The sequence below is a fragment of the Arachis hypogaea genome, chromosome 20 (assembly GCF_003086295.3).
Source record: "Arachis hypogaea cultivar Tifrunner chromosome 20, arahy.Tifrunner.gnm2.J5K5, whole genome shotgun sequence".
NCBI lineage: Eukaryota > Viridiplantae > Streptophyta > Magnoliopsida > Fabales > Fabaceae > Arachis > Arachis hypogaea.
This window is the reverse complement of record NC_092055.1, coordinates 143,258,535-143,271,883: the sequence shown is the minus strand read 5'-3', so window position 1 is coordinate 143,271,883 and position 13,349 is coordinate 143,258,535. Positions and strand designations below refer to the sequence as shown.

General features: G+C 29.4%; 2 protein-coding genes across 2 annotated transcripts; both read right to left on the bottom strand.

The window, feature by feature from the left end:
- Positions 1-6,206: 6,206 nt before the first annotated feature.
- On the bottom strand, positions 6,207-8,161 carry LOC114924111 (receptor-like protein EIX2). The gene has a single exon (XM_029296208.2). The coding sequence runs from the start codon at positions 7,388-7,390 to the stop codon at positions 6,410-6,412; it is 981 nt and encodes a 326-aa protein (XP_029152041.1). The 5' UTR covers positions 7,391-8,161; the 3' UTR covers positions 6,207-6,409.
- LOC112782614 (uncharacterized) lies at positions 6,266-9,857 on the bottom strand. The gene is made up of 2 exons (XM_029296207.2): positions 9,045-9,857; positions 6,266-8,968 (listed from the first exon to the last, which is right to left on the bottom strand). The coding sequence occupies exons 1-2, from the start codon at positions 9,729-9,731 to the stop codon at positions 7,667-7,669; spliced, it is 1,989 nt and encodes a 662-aa protein (XP_029152040.1). The 5' UTR covers positions 9,732-9,857; the 3' UTR covers positions 6,266-7,666.
- Between the last annotated feature and the right edge of the window lie 3,492 nt (positions 9,858-13,349).

The window sequence follows — 13,349 nt, the reverse complement described above, 5'->3', positions numbered from 1 at the left end:
ATAGGTTATTAAATATATTTAATACAAAACACATTGAATATAAATTTTTATTGAGTTTAAATTTTAAATAATTTTTAATTAAATTTCAAATATTTTTATTTTAAAGAGTTAGAATATTTTAACATCATTTTTTTCGTATCTTTTTAATTGAGTCTTTGATTTTTTAAATTATAAACCTTATTTATAATTAAGAGTAATGTTTTAACACCACCAATTAGTCACACATATAAAAATACAAGAACAATTCTATTGTCATAATTATAAAACTTTATAAGCAATACAATATAATGAAACTATATATAAGTAATATAACTAAATTTTATCTACTTCTATAGTCACATTTCATAAATAATATAATTAAATTATATTTATGTTTATAATTAAAATATGAATAAAAATACAAAAAAATATCAAGATGGTTAATTTTTTTCATTCATAATTTTTTATTATTTTTGTTGTGAAAAATTTAATTATTTTAATAATTAATTATTTTTAAAAAAAAGATAATTGAATAACACAAAAAAGTCTTATTAAGAGTAATTTATTTATTTATGATTAAAAAATAATTGAATAATTATATACGGTAAAAAATTAATATTATTAAAAAATAAAAATAAAATTTATTTTAAAATTAAAAATCATGGTTTTTTTTCTTTTTTCCAAAATTTATCTACGAGTAATTCTATAAATATTTTATGATGAATAAAAATATTAAACTCATACTAAAATTTATTCTAATAAAATTTATTTTTATTCTACTAAACGTTAAATAAATTATTGAAAAGAATTTTGTTTCCTCTATTAGAGAAGAATGATAAACTTCCATACTTCTATTATGTTATGGCAATAATTTGGCCTGTTATTTTTTAATGTACATAATAATAATAATAATAATAATAATAATAATAATAATAATAATAATAATAATAATAAACAAGTATATCACAGTAAAAAAGAAAGCACGTCACCAAATAATTTATCATCCAAATTATATATGAATCAAATTGATAATATGAGAGCTAACACTACAAAAATCGATAACAAAGTTAGAGACTTACAAAACCTTTCTTAAGATCATAGAAAAAAAAACGTTTATATTTGTGTGATATACAAAGCAATTATCATATTATTATTATTATTAATATTATTATTATATATATATATATATATATGAGCAAAAAAAGTCCAACTGTATGTTTTAAAGTAAATTTTTTTTTAATATTTGATTAAATGTTCTTGTATTTAGTACTTTTTTTTGCACTTCCTCTTAGTTAAAAATATAATCATTATAATTTTTTAGTTATTATTGCTAGGGGTGTTTACAGATGGGATATGGCTGAAATTTCGATCCAATCCACACTAAACTCATTAGATCAAATTCGATATTCGCACTTTTTATGTTTGGATCAGATATCAAATATATCCATAAAATAAAAAATATAAAAAAATTTTATTTTTATAAAAAAATGTCAATAATTTTTTTTGTTTACTTTTTTAAACATATTTATTTCTATCTGATTAGAGTGTGGATCCGATTCGATCCAATCCGATCATCTTACAGATCAGATCATATTCTCAAATTACAGATCATATACGGATAAATACTGTGGATTTATATGGATATGATCTAATCTATAAACACCCCTAACTATTACTATAGGTTCATTGTTGCAAAAGAATGTTTCTTTTATTATAAACTATTATTAGATTTTAATTACCATTAAAACAACTGAATTGTCAACTTAATTACCATTATTATATCCATAGTTGTAAAAACCGAACTGGATCGGTTGGTTCAACCAGAAAACTAGTGAACCGGACTAGAACTGGATTATAGTCCAGTTCGGTTTACTCTTTGGACCGTTTAAGGAATAAAATCGGTGTGAACTGGTAAGAATCGGTGCAAACCGGTCTAACCAAACTGGTCTGCTTGAAAATTTTTTTAAAATATCTCCACAAGGTCTCAAACCAAGAACCTTGGAGCAAAAGTAACCTCTACTTGCCACTTAGCCATTGCACTTCTAAGTACTATATTTGACAAATACTAATTATATAGTATACATAAATATCTAATTTAATTTAATTTTTATTTTTTCTATTTTTAAAATTAATTATATTTTAATTATATACCATTATTAATATAAATATAAATTTCACTAAAAATTTATTAATTTACTTGATCTATTTTATTGCTAGTATTGTGATTAATGTTATTTGTTTTGATGTTAGTGTTAAAATCTACTGATATTATAGTTAGATGATAGACTTTGTGAATTAATTATTTTTTTATTGTGTCAAAATAAGACATTATTGTAGTATTAAAATTTTATGGTTTTTTTTTATATTAGTTATTTTTAGAAGTTGAGACTTGATTCTTCATAAAATGTTAGTGAAGATATATATTTCAAATTTTAATTTTAAGTTTTTAACTATTTTATATTTTATATTTACGTGAGACCAGTTTTATCGGTTCAACCAGTGATTTATCAGTTGAACCAATAAACCAGTGAACCAGTAACTTGATCGGTTCGATCACTGGTTCAGTTCTAACAATTATATTTCAATCTAATTTCAAAAATTTCGATTTACTCAATTTAATAGTTATGACTCACAATTGGTTCCTAATCAAGCAACAACAAATTATGTATCCCAATTGGTTCCTAATCAGTTCTAACAATTATGTCTCCCAACTTAATAGTTATGACTCACATTGGTTCCTAATCTTATTTTTGTCATTGTCTCACAAAATCGTTAACGACATGCTGAAATGGACTAACGACTACTACATTATACATTCTAGCGACTATTTGATGTGACAATTGAAATTTTTTTACCTTATTTTTTATTTTCAACTAAACACTTAAAACCCTAATATGAGTCACGGATACCTAAGTTAAAAAATCAAACTAAGTAAATTGAAACTTTAAAAATCAGATTAAAGCTCGAATATAACTTCAAAACAGAACTTTAACTTATGTAGTGATTAATTTAAATGAAAATCAAATAAATCAAAATTCAACATAATTTTTATCAATGTTTTTAAATTCGAAATTTCTATACCAAAATTAACTAGGATTTTTCTTTAAATTAAAAATTTAATGAAATAGTGACTTTAATTATCTTAACCAATGTCCTAATTAATTGCTTTTATGTCTTAAAAAAACCGTATATGAGAAGAAAATAATTAATTTGTCTACTTTAATAAATAGTTATTTTACTAAAATGAGAAACTATTTTTTTTTAAATTTTTAAGAACTAATTAATATTATATATATTTTGTTACACTACATTTAATTATAAAAATTTTATTTATTTCTAATACTTATATTAAAAATAAAAAAAATTAAATTAGTGAATCTTAATCTATAATATAATAATAATATAGTAATTATTTTATATATTGTACGAATATAAATTAATTATTTTTTTTATTTATAAAAATTTTTAAACGCTTGAGTTTGTTTTATATATATATATATATATATATATATATATATATATATATATATATATATATATATATATATATGAATGTGATATATTTTTTATGTAAATAATCTTTTAAAAAAATCTAATAGTTAATCTATTACTTTTTTTGTTTTAGTCCAAATTAAATATTTTTTAGTATTTTTGGAAAGAAAATCTTTTGAGGAATTTAATAATATGTGATGAGGAACACCGAATAAATTATACAGAAACCAATTAAAACACAATATGAAAACATCTTTAAAAAAAGACGTTTTAGGCGTGTTTATCTGAGTGGCCTCCATTTCTTTATCTTGATAAAAAGTTGACGTAGAACCTTATTTGACATTATGTCATGCCATTGCCCATTAGGCAAGCTAACTTGTAGAAAATATGGTTTTAATCAATTTGCCAATTTTATCATTAATTAAAAATTATAAGATCAATTAATTTAATTGTTATCCTTATTAGCAACTAATTTGGAAAAAAAATTATTCTATTAAATTTTAATTATGTTGCAATAAATCGTAATTAGAATAAATAAATTTTCATCTTTTTATTAAAATGTAAATTCATTATATAATTATTTACATGCATAAAGCTGAGGATCGGACTTATTAATTTAGTACTTTTTTTCCGTTAATCGTTTAATTTTGCAACTTGCATAAACCTATTGTTTTGCTACCCATAATAAGTTGAATATCCATATAGCTTAGGTATTTTATGAACTATAGTACTGTTAATGATATACTTGGCTTGATCATATAAATTGTAAATTAATTATTTAAGTATTTTTATTTGCATTGTAAATATAAATGAAAGAATTTGTCTAAATGAAAGAGATATATAATGACGTGAGTTTTATAATTCTTAACTAAAATTACGAACCAACAATATACGATAATAATCAATTTATATTCCAACAAAGCAGTTAAAATTTGATTATTCTAATTGTAAGTTATTAAACATAATATTAAAATTTGATTATTCTAATTGGTGACTAAATTGAATAATAATTAAATTAGTTTCCAACTTTTATCTAATAATCAATTTGGTCTATAAATAGAAAAAATAATCAAATTGATCTTATAATTTTTATTTAATGATCAAATCCTCCTAATTAAAGCTCTATTTTTTTTTTTGCCAAAATAAGGTTAGTTAATGACATATCTCATTTATCAATTAACTAATGATAAAATGTAATTAATTACTCTCATATTTTTTTAAGTAAAAATTCAACACAATTAGTGTGACAAATAGAGGGAGATGTGTCATCACTCTTTAGTTTCCTTTTATACTCATGAGTTTTGATTATTAATTTATTATAATTACTAACATCAGGTTCATTTGCACTGCAGAAGATACCAAACAAGTTCACTAGCAAATATGGTGGTGGTATGAAAAATCCAGTGAACCTGAAGGCTGAAGCCTCCAGATGGCACTCAATGGAAAGTACGTTGGACTCAGCATGATGATCAGATTTTATTTGAAAAGGGTTGGAAAGAGTTTGCTGCTTATTACTCTCTGAATCATGGCCACTTGATGCGGTTTAAGTACAATGGAACTTCTTGTTTTGAGGTACACATACTTGACATGAGTGGCCTTGAAATACACCATCATTTCAATAACCGGATCGACAATGATTTGGTTGACACATTGAATGAGCTACCACCACAATGTTGGGGCAGAGAGCAGAAAAGATTGAAAACACCATTATCATTATCATTGCCTTTTACAAGTAATCAATTGAGAATTGCCAGAGAAACTAGAGATGTGGAAGGAGGTAGTCAATCTGAAGAAAAAAACATTGAGATGCCAATAATTCCATCTGTCCTTCATCGTTCAGATGGTATGCTTTCTATTGTGATCGAATCATTGTTCATTTTGTTGATTCAACTGATCTTTTTTTGTGGCTAAATGCTTAGAGATTGGTGTTCTTAGTCAGCATGTTTTGAATTTAATGGCTAAATGCATAGAGATTTTTTTCTCTCATTACACACTTTTGCATTTCTCATAATGGTTTTATGTTCTTGAAATCTGTTTATATTGATCATATCTTGAATCTTTTATCTTTTTTGCCCCTTCCCCCATGGTTTATATTTTAGCATTGTTGTTCCACTAACTGATTGTGATGAACTGAGAAAGAGGTCTCATTGCTTCTTTGTTATGTTCAATCAACTGAGAATTAGTATATTGCTAGAGAATTGAATCATTTGACATTATTATTTTTTTTCATGATATATAAGACCATTTGGACACATATACTACTTTCCTCAAGCTTAAGGAATTACTAATCTTATTCGATTAGATCATTAGGTGTGTGTTCCTTTGCACATTATTTGTTATAGAATGAATGCTAACAAAATTGAATCAATAGCATCTGCCCTCTGTAACTAGGAAGTATATTGAACCATAAATGAAGTGTACAGTTACGTAACAGTTGTGGTATGGTTACTGCTGCATTGAATCAAGGTTCAGAGAAAACAAAATCAAAAGGAATTTAAGAAAATTGCTGCATCAAAAGAGGTGAATTGCAGAAGGAAGCTATAAACTCAACTTCAATTTATAACTTTGTTAGATATGTTGTTCTGTTTTATGCAGGAGATTAAACATCAAATGACAATCTCTATTACAAATTCATGCATACACATACTGTTAGAATATAATTAGGATCAATTAGTATTATTTAGCATATTTAAATATATATAATAGGATATTACGTCTTTATTATTTCGATTCTCTTAGCACCTATAAATACCCTTCTATATTATATTATTCAAGACAACTTGAAAACATTCAATAATACACAAATCCTTTCTCCAGATTAGTCTCTTGTTTCTAACACATACATTCATACATGCATCAAACATCATTCGCTTTCCTTAATTTATTTCCACCTTTGATTCTTCAAAATAAAAATAAAAACACACACATGAATACATGATCAAGCAACAACACGGTTTCTCTTCATCATCCACTTCTTTAGTTTTGCCATTCTTATTGCAGTTGTGACATAGATCGTGTCGGCTAAATCTTCCACCCATCTGAAGTAAGCATGCCTCCAAGTTCTCTTGAACCACAAAGTCCCAATAACTCCCCAAAACCCAGTTGCAAAGCCAATTGCAATCACAAGGTAGAACAACCACTTTTCCAACTTATCTAAGTTGCTGTCGTCATCTTCAAATTCGCTGCTCCCATGATCTTCATGTAAATAACCACATTTCTTGGGTAGAAGAAATCCACAGAGATATGGATTGTCAGCATAACTGGATGGATCATAAGTTAAAAACTGGTTATCTGTGGGAATTGGTCCAGAGAAGTTATTGTGTGACAAGTTTAAATGACTTAGTGATGTTAAAGCTGACATGCTGCTTGGAATTGTGCCCGAGAGTTGGTTACTTGAAACGTCAAAGGATTCAAGTGATATCATATTCCCAATCATGCTAGGGAGCTCTCCTATCAAATGATTGTTTGATAGATTCAAGCTATGCAAACCATTGAGCAATGTTATTCCTTTTGGAATGGAGCCAACCAAATTATTCTCGGACAAGTCCATGATGACTACAAGCTTCAAGATTCTTATGTAGTCAAGTTCTCTTCCTTTTATGACTTCTATGACATCCTCAGTTGTCCAACCAGATTCTTCTGCAAGAGACGAATTGTGAAGCTCGGCCGCAGATGAAGTAGGAGACAAAGCGGGAGCCTCAAGAGTCATTCCTCGAAGATTGCCTATGCACCGAGGTATTGAACCATTTAAATTGTTGCGAGAAAGGTCCAAGATTTGAATGGATGATAGTTCACATATCTGTGAAGGAATGCTACCACTTAACCTGTTTTGCCTCAATCTTAGAATTTGTAGTGAAGAAAATGTGTTCGCACTCCATGATGGGATGGTTCCAGAAATTTGATTCTCTCCGAGATCCATAATCAACAACTGTGACAAATTTCTCAGAGATGCTAGAAACTCTCCATGAAGGCTGTTATTGTTCAAATGCAACCATGAGAGAGAGGAAAGGTTCCCAAATGAACTTGGAACAGCCCCTGAGAGTTTGTTGGATGACAAATTTATTTCTTCCCATGCTTTGTTATCTTTCCAACAATTGGGGATTTTACCAGATAGTCTGTTCTTTGAAAGGTCAAGGATACTCAAATCATCAACTTGGCACAATGATTTTGGAATTGAACCATTTATGATATTATTTCAAAGAATCAAGGACCCCAAATTGGGCATTATATGACCAATATCTTCAGGAAGTGAGCCACTGAGTTGATTATGGGAAAGATTCAAATACTCCATTTCTGAGATAATAAAAGGACGACTTTCTTCCACTGTAATGGTTCCGTCCAAATTGTTTGAAGATAGATCCAAGTATAATAGATTCACAAGTTTTTGAAAATCAATACAAATTCTCCCATCTAGTTTATTCCTTGAAAGATAAAGTGTATCAAGATTTACAAGTTGGTTAAGACTTGCAGGGATGATCCCTTTTAAATAATTATTTGACAAATCAAGGATAGTTAGATTTGTAAGTTGGCCAAGACTCGAAGGAATGGATCCCGTTAGATAATTATTTGAGACATCAAAATGTTGTAAATTTACAAGTTGCTCAAGATTTTGATTAATCGTTCCATTAAATGAATTATTTGAAAGATCGACGACATGTAAATTTACAAGTTGTCCCATGAAATCAGGAAAGCCCCCTTCTAACTTGTTGTTGGATAGATATAACGTTTTTAATTTTAGTAATTTTCCAAAAGAAGAGGGAATAGGACCATAGAAAAAATTATCTTCGAGATAAAGGTTGCCTAGATTTTCAAGTTGTCCTAACCAAGATGGCAAATGATTATTAAATTCATTTTGACTCAAGTCAAGATTCTCCAAATCATGTCTAATGCAGGTAGACAAATCATTGTTTCCAATGGATTCTTTTCGGAGTCTATTTCCTGCTATATATAACCTTTTCAGGTGACACATGCTTTTCAAAATGGATGAAATGGAACATTCCATAGATGTTAATTTATTAATTGAAAGATCGAGGTAGACAAGTTTCTTTAACTCAATAAACCAAGATGGAACTGAAGTAAAAGAGTTGCTAGAAAGGTCAAGGGACTCGATGCTAGTTATATTTTGTAAAGCAACGGGAATTGTACCTTGGAAGTTATTAGATGAGAGGAAAAGATGCTTGAGTTTCTCAAACTTGTGAAACCAGCATGGAAGAGAGTCAAAACTGTTATCAGAAAGCTCCAAAAATTCAATGGAAGTTGCATTTTGAAAAGCATTTGGAATTTGGCCATGAAGCCCACACCATGAAAGATCAAGATACTCAAGTTTCTTAAAGTTGCCAAACCAAGATGAAACTGAAGGAAGATTGTTCCAACTAAGATCAAGATGCACAAGAGATGTCATGTTTTGTAAAGCATCCAAATTTGACACACTAAATCCATTGTCGGCAAGACTTAGGAATTGAAGTTTAGGAGCACTGATGGTGAGATTAATATTAACCTGAGGGAGGAAGAAGAAGCAACTTTGTCAAGTCCATGAATTATTAACCATCCAAGTAATAAGTTAGGACAAATACCTGAAACCAAGTGTAAATAAAGCTCATATCAAGGTGTTCCAGGAATGGCAATTCAGAAATCCAATTGATGTTGCTGTCTGGTGAAAATCCATTCCCACTCAGATCAAGAAAGTGGAGTTTGGTGAGATTTCCAAGATTGCTGGGTATTCTCCCGCCAAAACGTGCGTCAGAGAGGGACAAATATGTCAGGCGTTGCATAGAACCAATGAACATCGGTATGTGACTCCAAGAGAAGTAATTTCCAGTCAAGTCCAAATGAGTCAAGTATTCCAGTTCCAGTAGGGACGAATTAACATTCCCAGCTTCTAAATATTGTTCGATGAAAGGGTTACATTCACTTGATATAACCTCCTCATAATCATATTCTTCCGGCGTGTATTCAATTTGTGCCACGGATCTCCTGCATTTCAGATAAGGAGTGACGAGATCAAGCATGACAACGTGACTGGTAACATTGTCGCAGCCGATCCCTTTCCATCGGCAGCAGTCATCGCCATGCCACGAGGAAAGCATGTTTGATGAATCAGTCAGGGATGCTTTGAACTTCACAAGAGCTTGCCTCTCTCTTTCAAGACATGGAGAGTGGAGGAGAGTACTTGAATTTGCACAAATGCCTGCAATTTCAGCCATTACCATCACAAGTACCAATACTGTGCATGCAGTAACATTTTGGTATCTAATTCTCATTTTCAGTGGAATATAAATAGATATTATTGATGATATCTGATTTGTTTGTGGCTTTCACTCCACTCACTCCATCACATTATATATACATACTCATCATGAACAAGTCATGAATCATGGTTACTTTCTCGGAAGAACCATAATGGAATAATAATGAACCCAACGTTTACGTTCAAAGAAGACTCTTGCGGGGTAAAGTTGTAATCTCCATTCTCCAGTGACAAATACGTGTCGAGAAAATGTATATCAATCTGAGATGGATGCCACTCTTTTTTTTCAACTCTGCATGACCCATGCTTTAATCGACCCAATAAATCTCTCACCCTTTGTTACGCCAACCAACGATAGTCAATAATTATAATTTCGATGTAATTTCTTCGTACCCAAGATAATCAAATTATGTTATAACACTGAACATTAGTCCACACCTTGAATCAACATCTTATTTTTATACTTTTAGAATTTAGAATTTAATACGTGTAATTATATTGTTGATCAAATAATAATAAATTTTATTAGTCTGTAAAGTTATTCTTATAAAAAATAGAGTGGCAAAATTTTTCACCACGGCAACAATAATAAACATAATCAATTTAATTTTATTTAATATACTTCAGAGCTTACAAGCTCCCAGCAAGGGACGTGAGAGTTACAACTTACAAGAGACAACAATATAAATCCACAGAGCAATAACACAAACAATATAGACCAAGAAGGAAATTATTATCATCTAGGTCCAAGAACTTGCATCCTAATTATTAAAGCTAGATTAGTAGGATTGCGTATAAGGTTATTTAAATTACAATTAAAATAATGAAAGTAACTTAATTATTGTATTAAAAAAAGTTTTATTCAATACTCATAATATAGTACATAATATTTCTTCATATAATGACCAAATCTATTATTTATTACTCTCTGCATCATGGCCACTTGTTGCGGTTTGAGTACAATGAAACTTCTTGTTTCTAGGTACAAATATTGAGAAGCCAATAATTCCATCCGTCACTCCGTTCAGATGGAATGTCTTTTATGATTGAATCATTGTTTCATTTTACTGATTCAATTGATTGAGATTGTTGTTCTCAGTCAGCTTCTTAAGAAGTTTAAATAGATATATAATTGATTTTAATATAGATCTTAATGGTATGTCTGGATTATGGTTTTTCTTATTTAATTTCTTCAAAAAACAAATTTAGTTAACTTTGTAAGTTAGTTTTTGGCTGAAATTTAGTTAACTTATGACGGCGGTCAATATTTAATTTTTAGTTAGATTTAAACACATTTATCACAGGCCAAAATGAACTATGTCTGACGCTCAGAAAAATAATCTCTTAACTTGTCTAATTGATTTAAATATAAGTTGAATAAGAAAGTTATAAATATTTTATAAATTCTAAACATAAATAGTTATACATTTTTAACAAAAAATTAAAATAATTAATAATAATTAAAATAATTAATAATTAAAATCCATGGAAGGTGTGCGATCTCACTCTCATCTCTTTGGTGCGTCTCTTCTTTTCTCTGCGATGGCAACAGCGGCACCCAGCCCCGCCTCGTCTCTTCCCTCTTTTCCCTTTCTTCTTCCATCGCTCCCCCTCTAATTTCTGTTCTCCTCCCTTTCTCTCTTTCTTTCTCCTTTCTTTCTCCTGTTGGTGTGTGTATGTGTTGTAATAAAATTAGGACAAAATTAGGACAAAGTTAGGAATTTTTGGATTAGGGTTAAGGTTGGAAAAAGAGCGATGAGGTTAGTTTAGAGTTTTTGATAAAATTAGAAGGTAGACTAGTAATAAAAATAGAAAAAGCTTGGGACACGTTACAACATTCTTCCAAAGAAACTAATCTGTATTATCTGCCTTATTCCGTAAATAAGATCCTTTCTAATAGTTTTTTAAATTCTTTTATGTTATCGGAGCCAGTTTTTGAGGGTGGGATCTGTGGTTTTCTATGTCTGGAAGAAGTTCGGAAGTTTAACTAAGAAAATCCCTCTTTCATAATGAAGCTAGTGAAAAGTAATCTACAGAGATCAAGGGCCGTGAGTTTAAGCTTATACATTTATCCATGAGGAAACTTATATATCATGCAAGCTTCTATGTGGTATTGTTACATAATGTTATATATTATCATGCAGAATTTTAAAGCTTCCTTCTACATAAAGTATTTTGAAAACAAGGAGCAGAATGTAGAGATACGGTACCAAGGCAAGTTGGGGCCTGCAAAGTTGCTCTGTTATCCCGCAGCAGCAGCTGCCTATGTCTCGAATGGTTGGCGGCCTTTTAGTCTTGAGAATGGTTTAAAAGTTGGAGATGTTTGTGTCTTTGAGCTCATTAATGGAGAAAATCCAGTGCTTGATGCTCATATTTATAGAGCCGGTGGTTAAGCATTCCATTAGAACTTCAGGAGCTCTTGAAAATGTACCTCTTATTTTTCCTCGGACCAAATACACCTTGAGAAATATGCATATTCTCATATACAGTTTTTAATAGTCTTATAATAACTGCAATGTAGCATGTGTATGATTTAATAGTTGTCTTAGCTAGTTTTCTCTTAATTTTTTTTTATTACACACTTTTTAATTTCTCATAATGGTTTTATGTTCTTGAAATCTGTTTATATTGATCATATATTGAATCTTTTATCTTATTTGCCCCCTCCCCCATGGTTTATATTTTAGCATTGTTGTTCCACTAACTGATTGTGATGAAAGAAATCTCATTGCTTCTTTGTTATGTTGAATCAACTGAGAATTAGTGTTTTAATTGAATCAAATAATTTACTGTCATCAAGACTAAACTATGCAAAATGCTATAGTATATTGCTAGAGAATTGAATTTTTTCATATTATTATTTTTTTACATGATATATAAGACCTTTTGGCCACATATACTTTGCACAAGCTTAAGGAATTACTAGTCTTATTCGATTAGATCATTAGGTGTGTGACCCCTTGCACATTACTTGTTATAAAATGAATGCTAACAAAATTGAATCAATAGCCTCTGCCATCTGTAACTGTCACGACTCAAAATGAGTTATGATTGGCGCTCAAGAAAATAATCCTATAGCAAGTCTAACATACTCAAATATAAGTTGAATAAGCGAGTTACAAATATTTTACAAGTTCTAAAATAAATAGTTATATTTTTAATATAAATTAAAATAACTAAGAATGGTTGAATCCTGCATGTGACATATGGAGCATAGACTTCTAGAAATTCGACAAAGAATAAGTACTCATTGCAGACCGTTACTCTTGAATAGAAAGTCTCATATAGTCAAATATTTAATCCTGAAAAATATTTTAAAAAAAGGAGTGAGTTTTGCAACTCAGTGACTAGACAATACATTTATAATCGACATGAGACCATATAAATATTATTATCAAAGTAATATTAATTAGAAAGTAATAGTTGATAATAATAGGTGAATCAATAAGGGAGTTCTCATACAGAAATCAAATCAAAAGTCCACACATGGTGGCTCCACCTGTATGGGTAGCCATTTCTTCTTGTGTGTCCTAATAGAATAACAGATCTAACGTGTGGCCTACACGTTAGGCTAGCAACACCCCTGCTAGCTGGAGTCTGAGTCAGATGCATCTAAGTTAACGTCATAACC